A 12,417-nucleotide genomic window follows, 5' to 3' on the forward strand; every position below is an offset into this window, starting at 1 on the left:
TTACGATTAAATGCAGTTTCAGTTGTAATAGTTACAACATATGGCTTAAGCAAGTCTCACGCCAAGGAAAATTTGATTTTGCCAGTGAAATATGTTTTCATTGAGTCATCCTTTCTGTTTATAGACTTATACTAAATCCTTTCTGGTGGCAACCTTTATATAAGAGCAATCCTTTTCAAAACAGCTCACAAACTTTGGCAAAATCATCCGAGTGGATGCTGGAGACTCACAGTACTTGGATTGGTTTTTGGTTATTTATGGTGTGCCAATATAGCAGTAACAGTAAACAATATATGCCAAATACGGCTTGTCTGAAGCCCAACTCAATAGCTTCTTTAGATCTCTCAACAGAGAACAGATTGTTTTCTCTCATCTCTCTGTCTTTCTCTCCAGACCTCTAATCCTGCTCCATTGTCTCTCAGTGCTGGTTTATGGAGGGTAAGGACGTGTACAGAGTTGCAAAGCAGACATCATAATTAGAAACTCCCCATTAACCACCAGTGTTAAAATTCACAATTAGTTTAGTCTTCCAGCTTCACCCTTTCCTTTAGTCGAGTAAAACATACGTCTTCGTTTGGCCTTGTGGCTGTCACATAGTTTGCTGTAAATTCTTATAAATGTATGCATGACCAATAACATGCACTTATTTAACAACATTCAAACGCTCACTGGGAAAACAGGACTGAATTATGTGATGTAACATTGCTTTCACTGACTTTGCCTAATCCGCCAATGAATGCAAGAGTATCATTTTCATCTGATCTCTGGGCCCCCAGCTATTGTTATTACCGTTATTACAACATTAGCACTGATCATTACAGTTGAATCACAGCAAAGAATCACTGTTTTTGAACAACTAACTCATTTGGAATTGTTTAACTATGGGGAGAAGTTTCAAATCTAAAGTCAAGTCAAAGGTCAGGACATCTTATTTTAGTCACCCTCACAGGGAATTCAGTATAATATATATATATATATACAGTATAATATATATCATATAATAATATTCAGTATAATGTTTCCTTACTTTCTCCTCCCTCACTCCCGTAACTGTCCGTGCTGGATCTGTCCCCGTTGTTTTAAAAAAGCTAAATACGTTATTAGCATGACTGCATCCAGCTAGCCAAACCTGTCTGGTGTACAGCTAGTAGAGAAGCATGTACTGCTTCCCTTTCCCGCTAGTCTGCTGTCTGATTGTGAGGTCAGGCTGATCTGGGATCAGCTCTTTGGCCTGAAGTTTCTCCTCAAAGTTCTGCTCTCAAACTTGGGGGAGTAGTGCTCGCGCTGGTGATCGCGCTCGCCTGTAGAGACTTCTCCTGACGAGAACGCGCAGCTTAGGGAATCTATTTGAGGACGCTGATTGGCTAAATTGTATGTCACTCATTTATATCTTTAATCAGCAATTGGCTAAACTGCTTCATAGATCCGCCTCTTTTGGGCCAAATTCGTTTGGCCCCAAGCTGCGCGTTCTGAGACTTGTCGTGTCGTGTACACAGGCGGAGAGGACGAGCAGGAAAAGCATATATTTTGCGCTAAAATATATATAAAATATCCAGTAATATGTGTAAAATAATTTTACACATATTACTGGGTACATTCGTTCAAAAACACAAATATTGAACATTTGTATAATTTATTATTATTATAATTATTATTTTTTGTGTGGCTCAAGGTGGGGCCAGGCCCCATGGCCCTCTATTTACCAGCCGCCACTCCCCAGGATCATTTCCTACGGGTCACTCCCCTGCACATGCCTTCTAGGTTCTTATTTAAACACTCGACACTTTTACATTACACTGAAATCTCACTTGTTTATAGTCCTGTTATTTATTCGTTTGTACACTTTATTTTATATTTCACTTTATTTTATATTTCACTTTATTTTAGATTTTTATGTAAATTGCAATATGTTTCTACTTTGCACTGTGTTGATTGTTGTTGATTGTTAAATGTTATGCACCTCCCGTCATGTCAAATTCCTGTATGTTCAACACCATACCATGGCAATAAACGGTTCTGATTCTGATTCTGACTCCGATGTAACGTCAGTTGATATAAACGAGATCAGGCAGAGACTCTTTTCCCACGGGGATTCTGGTGAGTTTTGTATATTTCTACTTCTATAATTAACGTTAATTATGACATCGTTAACATATGACACAAGCAAAGCTGCACATTTATTGGGTGTCATTTGTTTTGTTATGTAGTCCAACAATTGTCCAATATTATATCACTTAAATTCAAATAGGTAATGTCTGGAGCTCCTAAAGGTGATGATTTCAATCTTGTGCGCACAAGACAAGTTAGCTAGTGGTAACAGGTTGTTAATTAGGTTAACGTGTGCGCACGAGGTAAAATGAACATCACCTTAAGTCCCTTAAGGGGCGCTGTAGTTTATTCGCTCATGACCTAACTAGCGTATATTGGAACTGTACGACTCGCTTCCTTCTACCTGCCTCCGGTGAGGACTGTCTGTGTAGTGCTTGTCAAACGGGTTTTCTCTCCCCAGCCTCCGTGTGTCTCTACCGTTCTCACACACGCAGGAGACTATAACGTTACAAGCAGGAAGTAGAAAAAAAAAGAAAAGCAGACAGCAGCTCATGAAAACACGGAAGTAAACGCTGTCGGATCGAAGTTGGAGAACCCCTTTTCTGCTGTAAAGTGAAAGTAGATCAGTCGACAGCTCAGTCATGGAATTCAAGGCACAACCACTGTGCTAAGGAAGTTAGCCGTCAAGCTAATTCCTCCACAGGCGCTCAAGATTATCTCAAAACAAGCCCTAGACAGAAAAACAGAGAGAGGGTGGGTGGGGGGGAGAGGAAGACACAGACAAGTAAGTACACTGCAAAGCCCCACAGGATGAGTGTGTGTGTGTGTGTGTGAGGAAGGCACTTTACGAATGTGTGAGAGAAATAGAAGAGAGCTGTGGGGAAAGAGAGGGTGCTGCACTACAGCACTTTTTTTCTACCGGTTGTTTGTGTCAGCAGTGAGGAAAGAGTACACAGAGTAGCTCAGGAGAGGAAGGCTCCAAGGAGAAAGGGAGGGAGGGGGGGGGGGGGTCGTGTGTGTGTATGTGTGTGTATACAAGGCATTCACCGTAGCCTCTCTTTTCTTTTTCAGCTTCACTCCTGCAGAGTGAGGCGAAAGGAGGGTGAGGGTGCATAAAGACAAAAGAACGAAATAAAACATGTAAAGGTCAGAGCGTGATGACTTGCAGAGGGAGGTGAGATAAAAAAAAAGAGAGCGTGTGGGCGCTGGGGTCGTGCCGAGAGTACAGCCGTACTCAGCACTTTCTGTTTGTGAGTCAGTAAACAAAAGTGAGTCTGTTTGCACACACAAAGACAGTTCAGTGACTGCAGATGGTGTCTTCTTGTTTATTGTCCTTTGCAAAATGATGTGTTTTTTCATGTGTAGCTTGTGTTGCTCTGCATGCTGTTTCCTGTGGACTGTGCCTCCCTCTGTACATCATCTGTTGTGGGAGTATTATATCAGAGGGGATTAGTCCTGAGGATCTTGGACTTTCCCCTGTGTAAATATGAGAGCGGTTCACAGAAGGTCACAGCTATTAATAACCTGTCCTCTACTCTCTGTGTCTCCTATAAGACTTATCCCTCGTATCCCCAGAATTACTATCCGCCACCATGGACCACAAAGGGGAACCCCAGGAAGAAGTTATGGGGCTGAAACACGAGGAGCTGCCGCAGATGGACGGATCATGTGACGCGTGCGAGCCTGACGAGGCCCAGCCGGCCACACAAGTGTGCCACACCTGCAGCTTTGCCTTCTGCCCTGTCCATGCTGACAGACATGGCAGCAGCACGCGTCACACCATAACGCCTTACGACCACGAGGGGACGCAAGCTAATGGACTTGGCACCGACAGAGACTCCAGGGTCGGAGATGGAGCCGAGGACGGGGCTCTACTCGGATTGGCGATGGCTAATGGCGATGAGAGCGATGATGCTGGGGAAGGAGAGGGAGCCAGGAGTGGTCTGCGCCAGGAGGCTGAGCCGGGTGATGGAGCCGAGGGTGCAGAAGCAGGGCAGGAGGCCTTGGCCGCTGGGGAGGCTGGGAAGAGGGACACCGTGACAGTAGAGAGACTGCGCTGCAAGGAGCATGGACAGGAAGGCTCCCTCTACTGTAAACCAGATGAGAAGATCATCTGCGTGGTGTGTGCCGTGCAGGGTGAGCACCGTGAGCACGAGATAATCACCCTGCATGAGGCCTACGTGTGGCAGAAGGTGAGTCACACACCCAGAACACGATGGGTTTATATATATATATAAAGTATATAATACAGCAGCACTGTGTGATTTACCGTATGCTCTCTGCTGTGGTCAATCTCTTTAATGTATAACAATCTAGTCAGTGTCATTTATCTGGTTTACATTTGAAATTCAGTATTAAGTAGTATTTCAACAGCTGTAGGCCCTGTAGTCTTTAAGTCAACTCACTAGGGCTGTGTGTGATATTTTAAACATCACAATCTCTCGCGATCACCCACATGACCTCATTAATATATTGATTTAATTGCACAGCAACATAAATAATTCCTACGGAAATTGATGTCCATTTGGCTCGATGACAATTCACCGTTCGTGCATTTCCCAGATGGCTTTTTGCTTCAGGCGTATTCAATAGGTCAAGGGAGTCGGCACTCGTTCGGTGCCGTGGTTCGGCGGTTGGTCCAGTTAGCCGGGGCTTCTGCCGTTCCGGATTTTGGGAAGAACTCCATCATCACTACGGGCTCACTTCTGCCGAGCATAGTGTTTGCGATGATTATAGAACCATTTAGAGCCAGATGCTATCGGCACACTGAACACGCTCGGACTATTGTTATCGCACAGAGGACCGATTAACAGGTTCGATAGTATCCGAAAGCAGGACTCTGGGATTTTGTTTGTGAACACTAAAATAAACTGAATCACAGGGCCGGTGCATTTAGCTCCAGTAGTAATGACCCACACGTGGTGTGCTGACTGTAATTCAAAGAGCACGAGTCTTGTCCTCTACCCTGTGGCTGCACATCTGAAAAAAAATAAAAGTAGAACACCACACTTCACTGGCTTTACTCTCACATCATTGCCACATATGGATTGATGAGAGACAAAGGGGGTCACACACAAACACACACACACACACAGTTACTCTAAACCTACTCTAGTTTTTATCCTGCTCAATGTGTCAGTGTATTCATGTGAAAGAACACTTAATCTCCGGGCGTAGTGATATGATTTCCTGTTGCTGTACATTTCATTAAGCATCTAGCATGTCAAACCTGGTATGCATTATAGCCTGTGATTGACTGGTGAGCTGTCAAGGCTGTACCCTGCCTTTTCTTGTAAATATCTGAGATACTGAGATGTCCCAGTCACGTTTGTACGGAGGCTTGAGAACAAGTTCATTTGATGCTCTTCTAAATGAGTGACAGTAATGAACTGATAACAGAGAATCTCTTTGTAGTTATGCGCTGTGTTTTTGTTGTGGCATTGTGTTCACTGTGCGTTTGTTTGCTCCACCTTAAGAGCAGACAGGGTTATGACCTGCTGGGCTGCACACAACAGATGTCTGAGAAGATCAAGACCAAGTGGACCAACCCCGAGGTGAGTGCAAACGCCTGCACACATCACACTGCGGCGAATCCTCTCGCGAGTTATCCAGTTAGGGCCATTTTTAGAACCCCCCCCCCCCACACCCTCCCCGAAGGATTTGGACTCAACCGTTCTCATTTAGAAATGAGCTCTTATCAAATGAAATGAGATTTTATCTGCAGCAATAAAAGTACACGTGACCTCCTTGCAGTTTCAGTCAGCCTGACAAATTAACAGTGCAGAACCCGCAGGCGCATTTTTACATGGCAATGCAATTTTATATTTCAGTTTCCTCAGTCAATGACTTTCCTAAATACGAATTCGATCACTGACAATTTGATTTTTGTTCTCAAAATAGCTAAATGAGTATTTTATTTGGTATTAAATAAGTTATGTCTATAGCATCTGCTTATGGTTGAACCTGGTATGGGAAGCCATAAAAGAGCAAAAAAGAAAAGAGCCATTACTCATTTCTAATTCAGTAGGTAGAGCAGTAAACACTGCAGAGGTATAGAGACGACTGCAGTGGAAACACAGCAGTCTAGAATGAGATAAAGAGGGATTAGAAGAAGAAGAGATTGTGTCATAAAGGCATTTCTTAGTAAACATGAGAGCCAATTATTTCCATCTGTGTATTCATAATGCTGCCCCATTCACCGATAACAGGCCTTGGGTTTCTGCAGCTGCAGTTCTACTTGAAGTGTACAAGTGATGCCATCACTGTGAGATCACCGAGTCATGTCATTGTCAGGCTTCAGCTGATGTCACTTTTTTTTGACTCAGCACTTCTGGGCCAGGCCAGAGGTTGTTTTTTTTTCAACTCCATTTACTCATAGTCATCTATAGAACGGAGAGGAATACAGAATACCCTGTAGCTGTTTCTATACCCTTGTTGGACTTGTGAAGTACAAAAATACTCTTCTAGGACTTAGAGAGTGAATGTAGTGTATTAGACACTGCGTAAAAATTGTAAGGGGTTGTATCCCTCTGTATAAATAAATGACATGGACAAAATATTAAAGACACCTTTTAGCTCAATATAACACAAATACTCATCACACCCTCAGAAAGGTGTGAAACAAAGTCAAGCAATAATAGTGACTAGTTGAAATAATGATCATAACCCTATATCAACATTGTTATTTAACCTTCATCACCAGGTTGCCGTCTGAAAAGTAGGGTGCCTGGTGCATGTTGCACACGGTCACCTTTCTCTTGATATCAACAACACAAAAGCGGCAAAGCTGTATTTTCACGTCAAGTCAACCTTGAAAACCTTTGCTGTATTTCCGTTACGGATGCCATAGCGGGGGCATGTTCTGCCACCGAGAATAAAACCTGACCGCAGACAGTTCATGCTGTGCAGCGAGAGACGTAAACAGTGAGCGACAGCATCCGGTCTCGGCTCTGGTCTCGGCTACTCACCGTCGACAGTGGCTGCACCTGCTGTCTCAACCACCCCTGCGACGCCGGTTCCTCCTCATGATCTGCTCATAAAACTGTGTCCGAAACGCACCGGAGAGCAGTGGCACTCGGGAGCATTGCTCAGTACCTGCAGAGATGTGACCGAAGCACAGTGGCATAATGTAGAAGGTTAATTTGACTGGCCTGCAAGAGGCAACACTTCTTTTTTTTTGCTGGCAGCCGGCACCCAATCCAAGTTCATGTCTATTATCATCCTGGAATATCAGTGCTGCCCCAAGGACTTCCTGGACATTTAGTCTTGTGCCGTTCCGCTGTAGAGGTGCAGTGCGCTCGGCGAAAGAAAAAAAACTCACTTACCTGCTCACTGACAGGCCGCTGTGTGAGAGACCATTATGTGGATTTGTCAGCTCAGCGTGTCCTCGCTGCACACTCAAATGTCAACGTTTCTCATTATGCACGACAGACAGACAGAGATCATCAGAGTGACTGCTCCAGGTGTGGAAAGCTGTGTCTATGCGTGAGTGAGAGAGATGGAGGCAGAATAAAAAAAAGAACAAGATGCGACGGAAGTTGGAGGAGGTTGAGTTGCGCGGTATCTATGTCGTCCCATTTATTTCATATGTTGTGAGCACCATAAACGTTGCTCATGTAGAAATAATATTATTTCACATTCCCATATGTTAATTGCCGCTCGCAAAATAGAAGTCCCAGCGCACCAAATCAACAACCGAGAGTTGGACAGGAAACTGCGAGCGAGAGCAGAGACTAGGCGCACAGCAGCTAACACGCACGAGAGAGTGTGTGTCTGAAGGGCACACACACACTCTCTCACAGCTGACCCTGCTCTCAAAGTTGAGTTTGTGCTTGTGCGGGAACCGAGGGAGGCGCTGGCCCTCTTCTGATTGGTCACTTTCAACGCCGTCACACCCACACAACCTGCAGTCTGTCGCCGCTGCACAAGTACAATGTGCATTGAACAGACTAGGTTGCATGTTATTGTATTGATAATGACATCTATTCATTCATAAACGAGATCATTTAGAATCCAGTTAAGGATGTCAAGACACTTATGATGAGTTAAGTCCACTCCTGCAGGCTGGAAAGTGTTATTACACAAATGTTATTTTCATCTTCATTTCTTAATTTCAGACACTGACACATATAGTACATTGGGAAATATTGCTACGTATGACGAGTATTGATGCAATAGGTATTAACGTCCTAAAGGACTTCAGAGAGGAAGAGATGTTTAACCTATTAAGACTAGCCTGGGTAATTATGTACTTTGCTGCAGGTGTGGGGATTTTAATCTTTCCAAGCTCACATCTCCGTTCTCCACAGGGAAATGGAATATAATGCGAAAAACCAGTGATGAGGCTGCATACTTATTAATGTGTGGGCCAGAGGCGTAACGTAACACGAGGGGCCTATACTGCTGTCAGTCACTCGGCCACGTCGCCGTGCGTTACTTATTAGTAACTGGACAGGATTTGTGAAGCATGTTGCGGCGTCGGTGCGGGACAGCGTGTTGTCAGCATGTTTATCTCGCTCTCTCGTTTTATTTTGACTCACTTTCCGCTGGGCAGGGTGTCGTCTATAGGACACACGCCGCCTGTAGAGCCGCTCTCTGCAGCTACAGAGAGAGGAGACGGATGTCCGGAGGCGAGCACGGCAACATCAGCCCAGTCACAAATGATATGTGTGCAGTAGCTACATCCATTTTCCCCGCCTCACAAAATTTACAAGAGCAGCAGACACATTAAAGCTGTCTTAGGGAGCCGAGGAACAGACGGAAAAGACTCTGCTGCTTTCGGGTTATTTTCATCCTTTTTTTTTGTGTTAATTTCTACCTCCTCCTTTTCTTCCTCCTCCCCCTCTTCCTCTCTTTACACCCTCTCCCCTTGCTCTTTGAGGCTGTCATTCCGCTTTTATCTCTACTCACAGGATTTTAATTGAATTACTCCGAATCATTCCCCAGAAAGTTGCTTGGCTGACATTGCCTCACTCAAAACCAATAAAAAGGTGCTGGATATTGAAACTCTCCCATTATAAAACCAACGGCCTTCTGTCTCATTTTTCCCTCTCCCTCTTTTAACTTCTCTTCCATCCCCACTTTATATTGCTTTATATGACTTTTGAAGAGCCGATGTTTTTCAAATGAACTTGTATTGCTGTGTTGTGTTAGAGGTTTAATTGGAGAATCTGATTTCTGGAGGAGATAAAATGGAGCGTGAGAGACTAGTGTTCACTTGGAACAGAGCCACTATTGCCAAGGGCAAGGACAGTTCAAATCCATTTACTCCTAATGTTCTATTAATGCTTCTTAAGCCTCTTTTAAAAAGCATCACACAAAACGGACCCCAATAAGCACCAGGACTGCCACTGATTTCAAAGCAAGTTAACCGTCTGAACTCTAGTGCTGCAAAAATTCCCCTCAAGGAGCATCAAAGTCTCTCTATGGCACTTTCAAAGAACATATTCTGAGTCTGCATATTTCATTACTTCATTGAAGATGCTTAAATTTAGGGAAAAAAGATTATTTTGTCTGCACCTTTTTAATAATCAAACAGTAAATTCTAGATGTCTTGGCATCACATTGTCATGTAATTTTGAACACATTTGGTGTCTGTTGAAACTTTGGGAATAAAAGATAAATTAAATAGCTTTTGTCCACACAAAAATGCATTTGTATTAATGGACCCACTGATGTGTCTGTGCAGTTGAAGAGGTTAACATTAAAAGCCCGATGCTACTTTGATATTTGTTGTGAGCGTTTTTTCAGTTTACTTTTGTTTTCCATCCTAGCGTGTCTTGATGTCTCACCAAAGTAAGGCGGCACTGTTTTGTTTTTTCCCAACACTGCTATATTTTCACTCCCGAGGGCTTTGGTTCTCTTTGTGCAGTTTTTTTCATCAGCACTAATGACTAGCACAACCTTTTTTTTTAATTGCCAGTAAGCGAGTACACTTGCATGTGAAGTTAATTCTATTTGAGTGTCTTGCCTATTTGTAATCATGTAACGTGTTAGTGGAAAGCTTTCTGTTGTTTTCTTATTCTGAATTTCAACTTTCGGCCCACCTTTAACATCCCCCACATTCTGTTCATAAACTAATGGAATCAACCATGGTCGTTGATACGCATGACTGCAGATTACATCGTGAAGTCTGAACCGACATAGGCCTTTTTAGCATTTGCGTGCAGCACCGTGCAGCACCATGCAGCACCATGATTCCTGATTCCAGTGATAACACAAGGCATGTTAGAAACATGACTGAAAATGAATTTGGCTTCCCTAATCTGCTCGGCTAACGTCGAACCTTTGCTTGGAAAAGAAATGAGCTTTCTTAATCTGCTCACCTGATGTCGTACCTCTGCCTGTGCTCTCCCTCCCTCTCCTATCCCCCGTCCTTACTCCCAACTCTGCCCTTGTAAGCAGCGTGCCGCTGTCTCTCCCGAGGCCTCATTTCATTGCCTCTGCTTGCAGCTATGCAAATGAAGATTAGCACGCATGCATGCTGCTTCCTTGCTGGCTGGACAAATTCTCAGAGAAACTCCCGTCACTGAGGGAAAGGTCCGAGGGCCAGAGGGCTCCTGCTCCAGATAAACAAAGAGCACTGATCCAGGATCACGCCTCCCATCTGCCACAGGGACTCGATGGTGAGACAGGGGGCTCGTTAGAGGCCCCGGGCATAGCAAGATGTGATGATGGAATGTGTCCGTTTGATAAGATACTAAAGACAACACGTTTTATGTTACGAACCATTCTGTCCGCCCTATTCATGTTGTAGCTCTTGGCTCCCATTGTTCTTTGTGATTTATTTTAACTGCTTTCTCTCCATTCTCTGAAACCTGGTGTGACCACAAAAGAACACAGTATGTAGATTTAATACTGAATGATTTATTTTTGTAAGTAAAATGATATGTCATGTTATGTTAAAGGAAACTGGAGACATTCATGGGTGAAGATCAGTTTCTCATTTTTGCAGCGTAAGTAGAGAAGCACTGTGAACTGACTCAAGTTTGTCAGTTACAATGCAATATATACCGCATGTAACTTTTTCGACCATTAGAAAACATGGTGTGTAAGATAAGCTAACGTTAGCTAACTTTAGCCATAAGCTACTGGTCAGGAATTCAACTTTCTTTATTTGAAAGAATGTTTCATTTTATACTTTGAAAGTTACTGTGTCTCGCTGTAAGTCATTGAGAGACTTGCCATTTAAAAGAAACAGCTCAAATGTAACTCTTCATCAGTATTCACAAAGTTAGCTGAATGCTAAAGCTACGCCTGACATGGAAGTAACTAATGGAGCAATTACTGCTAGCTGCTGTTGAATTCATACTGCCGATATAATATAACAAATTTACAGGCACGTTACACTTGGCAAACTGATTATGAATGAAAATGCCTTGCAGATGTTAAAGCCTTTTAAAAATGAATATTTGAAAGGATAATTCAGATGTGCAGGGACTTTAATATTGAATACGTTGATCCATCACGGTGTCCATGACACCTCAATCAGAGCCGTCTTAGAGCAAGGCGTCTGCAACATCAAAACACGAGCAACAGCTTAAGCATTGAATTATTATCTCCCTACCAAATGAGGTAGTAAATGCCTTGTCATTTCTAAATGTGTTTTTTAAGTGTTAACTGCGTACGTTTTGAATTGATGAGTGTTCTGGAAGATTTAATCAGTCTATATTGCAATTAATTTGAGTTTGTCATATTTGGGCTCTTCCTACTACTACTACTACTACTACTACTTGCTCTATGTGTTAAAGTAAAGAAATTCCGGCATAGGATTGTAGATTATGGAAAAGAAACGATGCTTCATTCTCTCCAATCTTTCACATTTCACTTTATTGTCTATTCAAGGAATGGAACACGTTGCTAGTCGAAGGCAGTTGTAGTCTATTGTTCTTAATTCATCAGAGATATATTAGGGCATTGACTTTGGTAAAGCAGAAACAAAAAAAAGACAGAACTCTTGCTTTCCAATTAGATGTTAACAAAGTCTCTCTGATACAGAGTGAACAAAGTGCACATTTTTTCTTCTCATACAAAGAAAGTAAATTAAAAATGTTACCTCTTGCGCTTGGTTTAATGGCCAATTTGGAGAATCTGATTGCTTGTGCAGAAATGGCATGTACATGATAAAACTGTGGGCCCCTAGGGGCCGTGGCTCTGCCAACCTCAGTAAAGACTGATGATTCCTTGCTTCGCTGTAGAGAGGGAGGCTGAGGGGAAACAAGATAAAATAGATGGAAAGGAAGAGAGTGAAGTCCTGCTCAAGGGAAGAGGAGAGACCGACCAGCTGATGTTCATAGATTGAAGCGATTATAACATATTCAGGAGCAGAGATCATGACAACAGGCTTCGGGGTGTTTTACCTCATGGCAG

The 12,417-nt window shown here is 43.1% G+C and overlaps 1 protein-coding gene across 1 annotated transcript in view; it reads left to right on the forward strand.

The window, feature by feature from the left end:
* Positions 1-3,123: 3,123 nt before the first annotated feature.
* Positions 3,124-12,417, forward strand: part of trim44 (tripartite motif containing 44) — a 40,806-nt gene continuing 31,512 nt past the window's right edge. The window contains exons 1-3 of the mRNA XM_079162295.1: positions 3,124-3,317; positions 3,604-4,241; positions 5,526-5,603. Of these exons, the coding sequence (XP_079018421.1) occupies positions 3,642-4,241; positions 5,526-5,603 (678 nt within the window). The 5' untranslated portion in view covers positions 3,124-3,317; positions 3,604-3,641. The remainder of the gene's footprint in view (positions 3,318-3,603; positions 4,242-5,525; positions 5,604-12,417) is intronic.

The sequence above is a fragment of the Pholis gunnellus genome (assembly GCF_910591455.1).
Source record: "Pholis gunnellus genome assembly, chromosome: 7".
In the NCBI taxonomy this organism is placed as follows: Eukaryota; Metazoa; Chordata; class Actinopteri; order Perciformes; family Pholidae; genus Pholis; species Pholis gunnellus.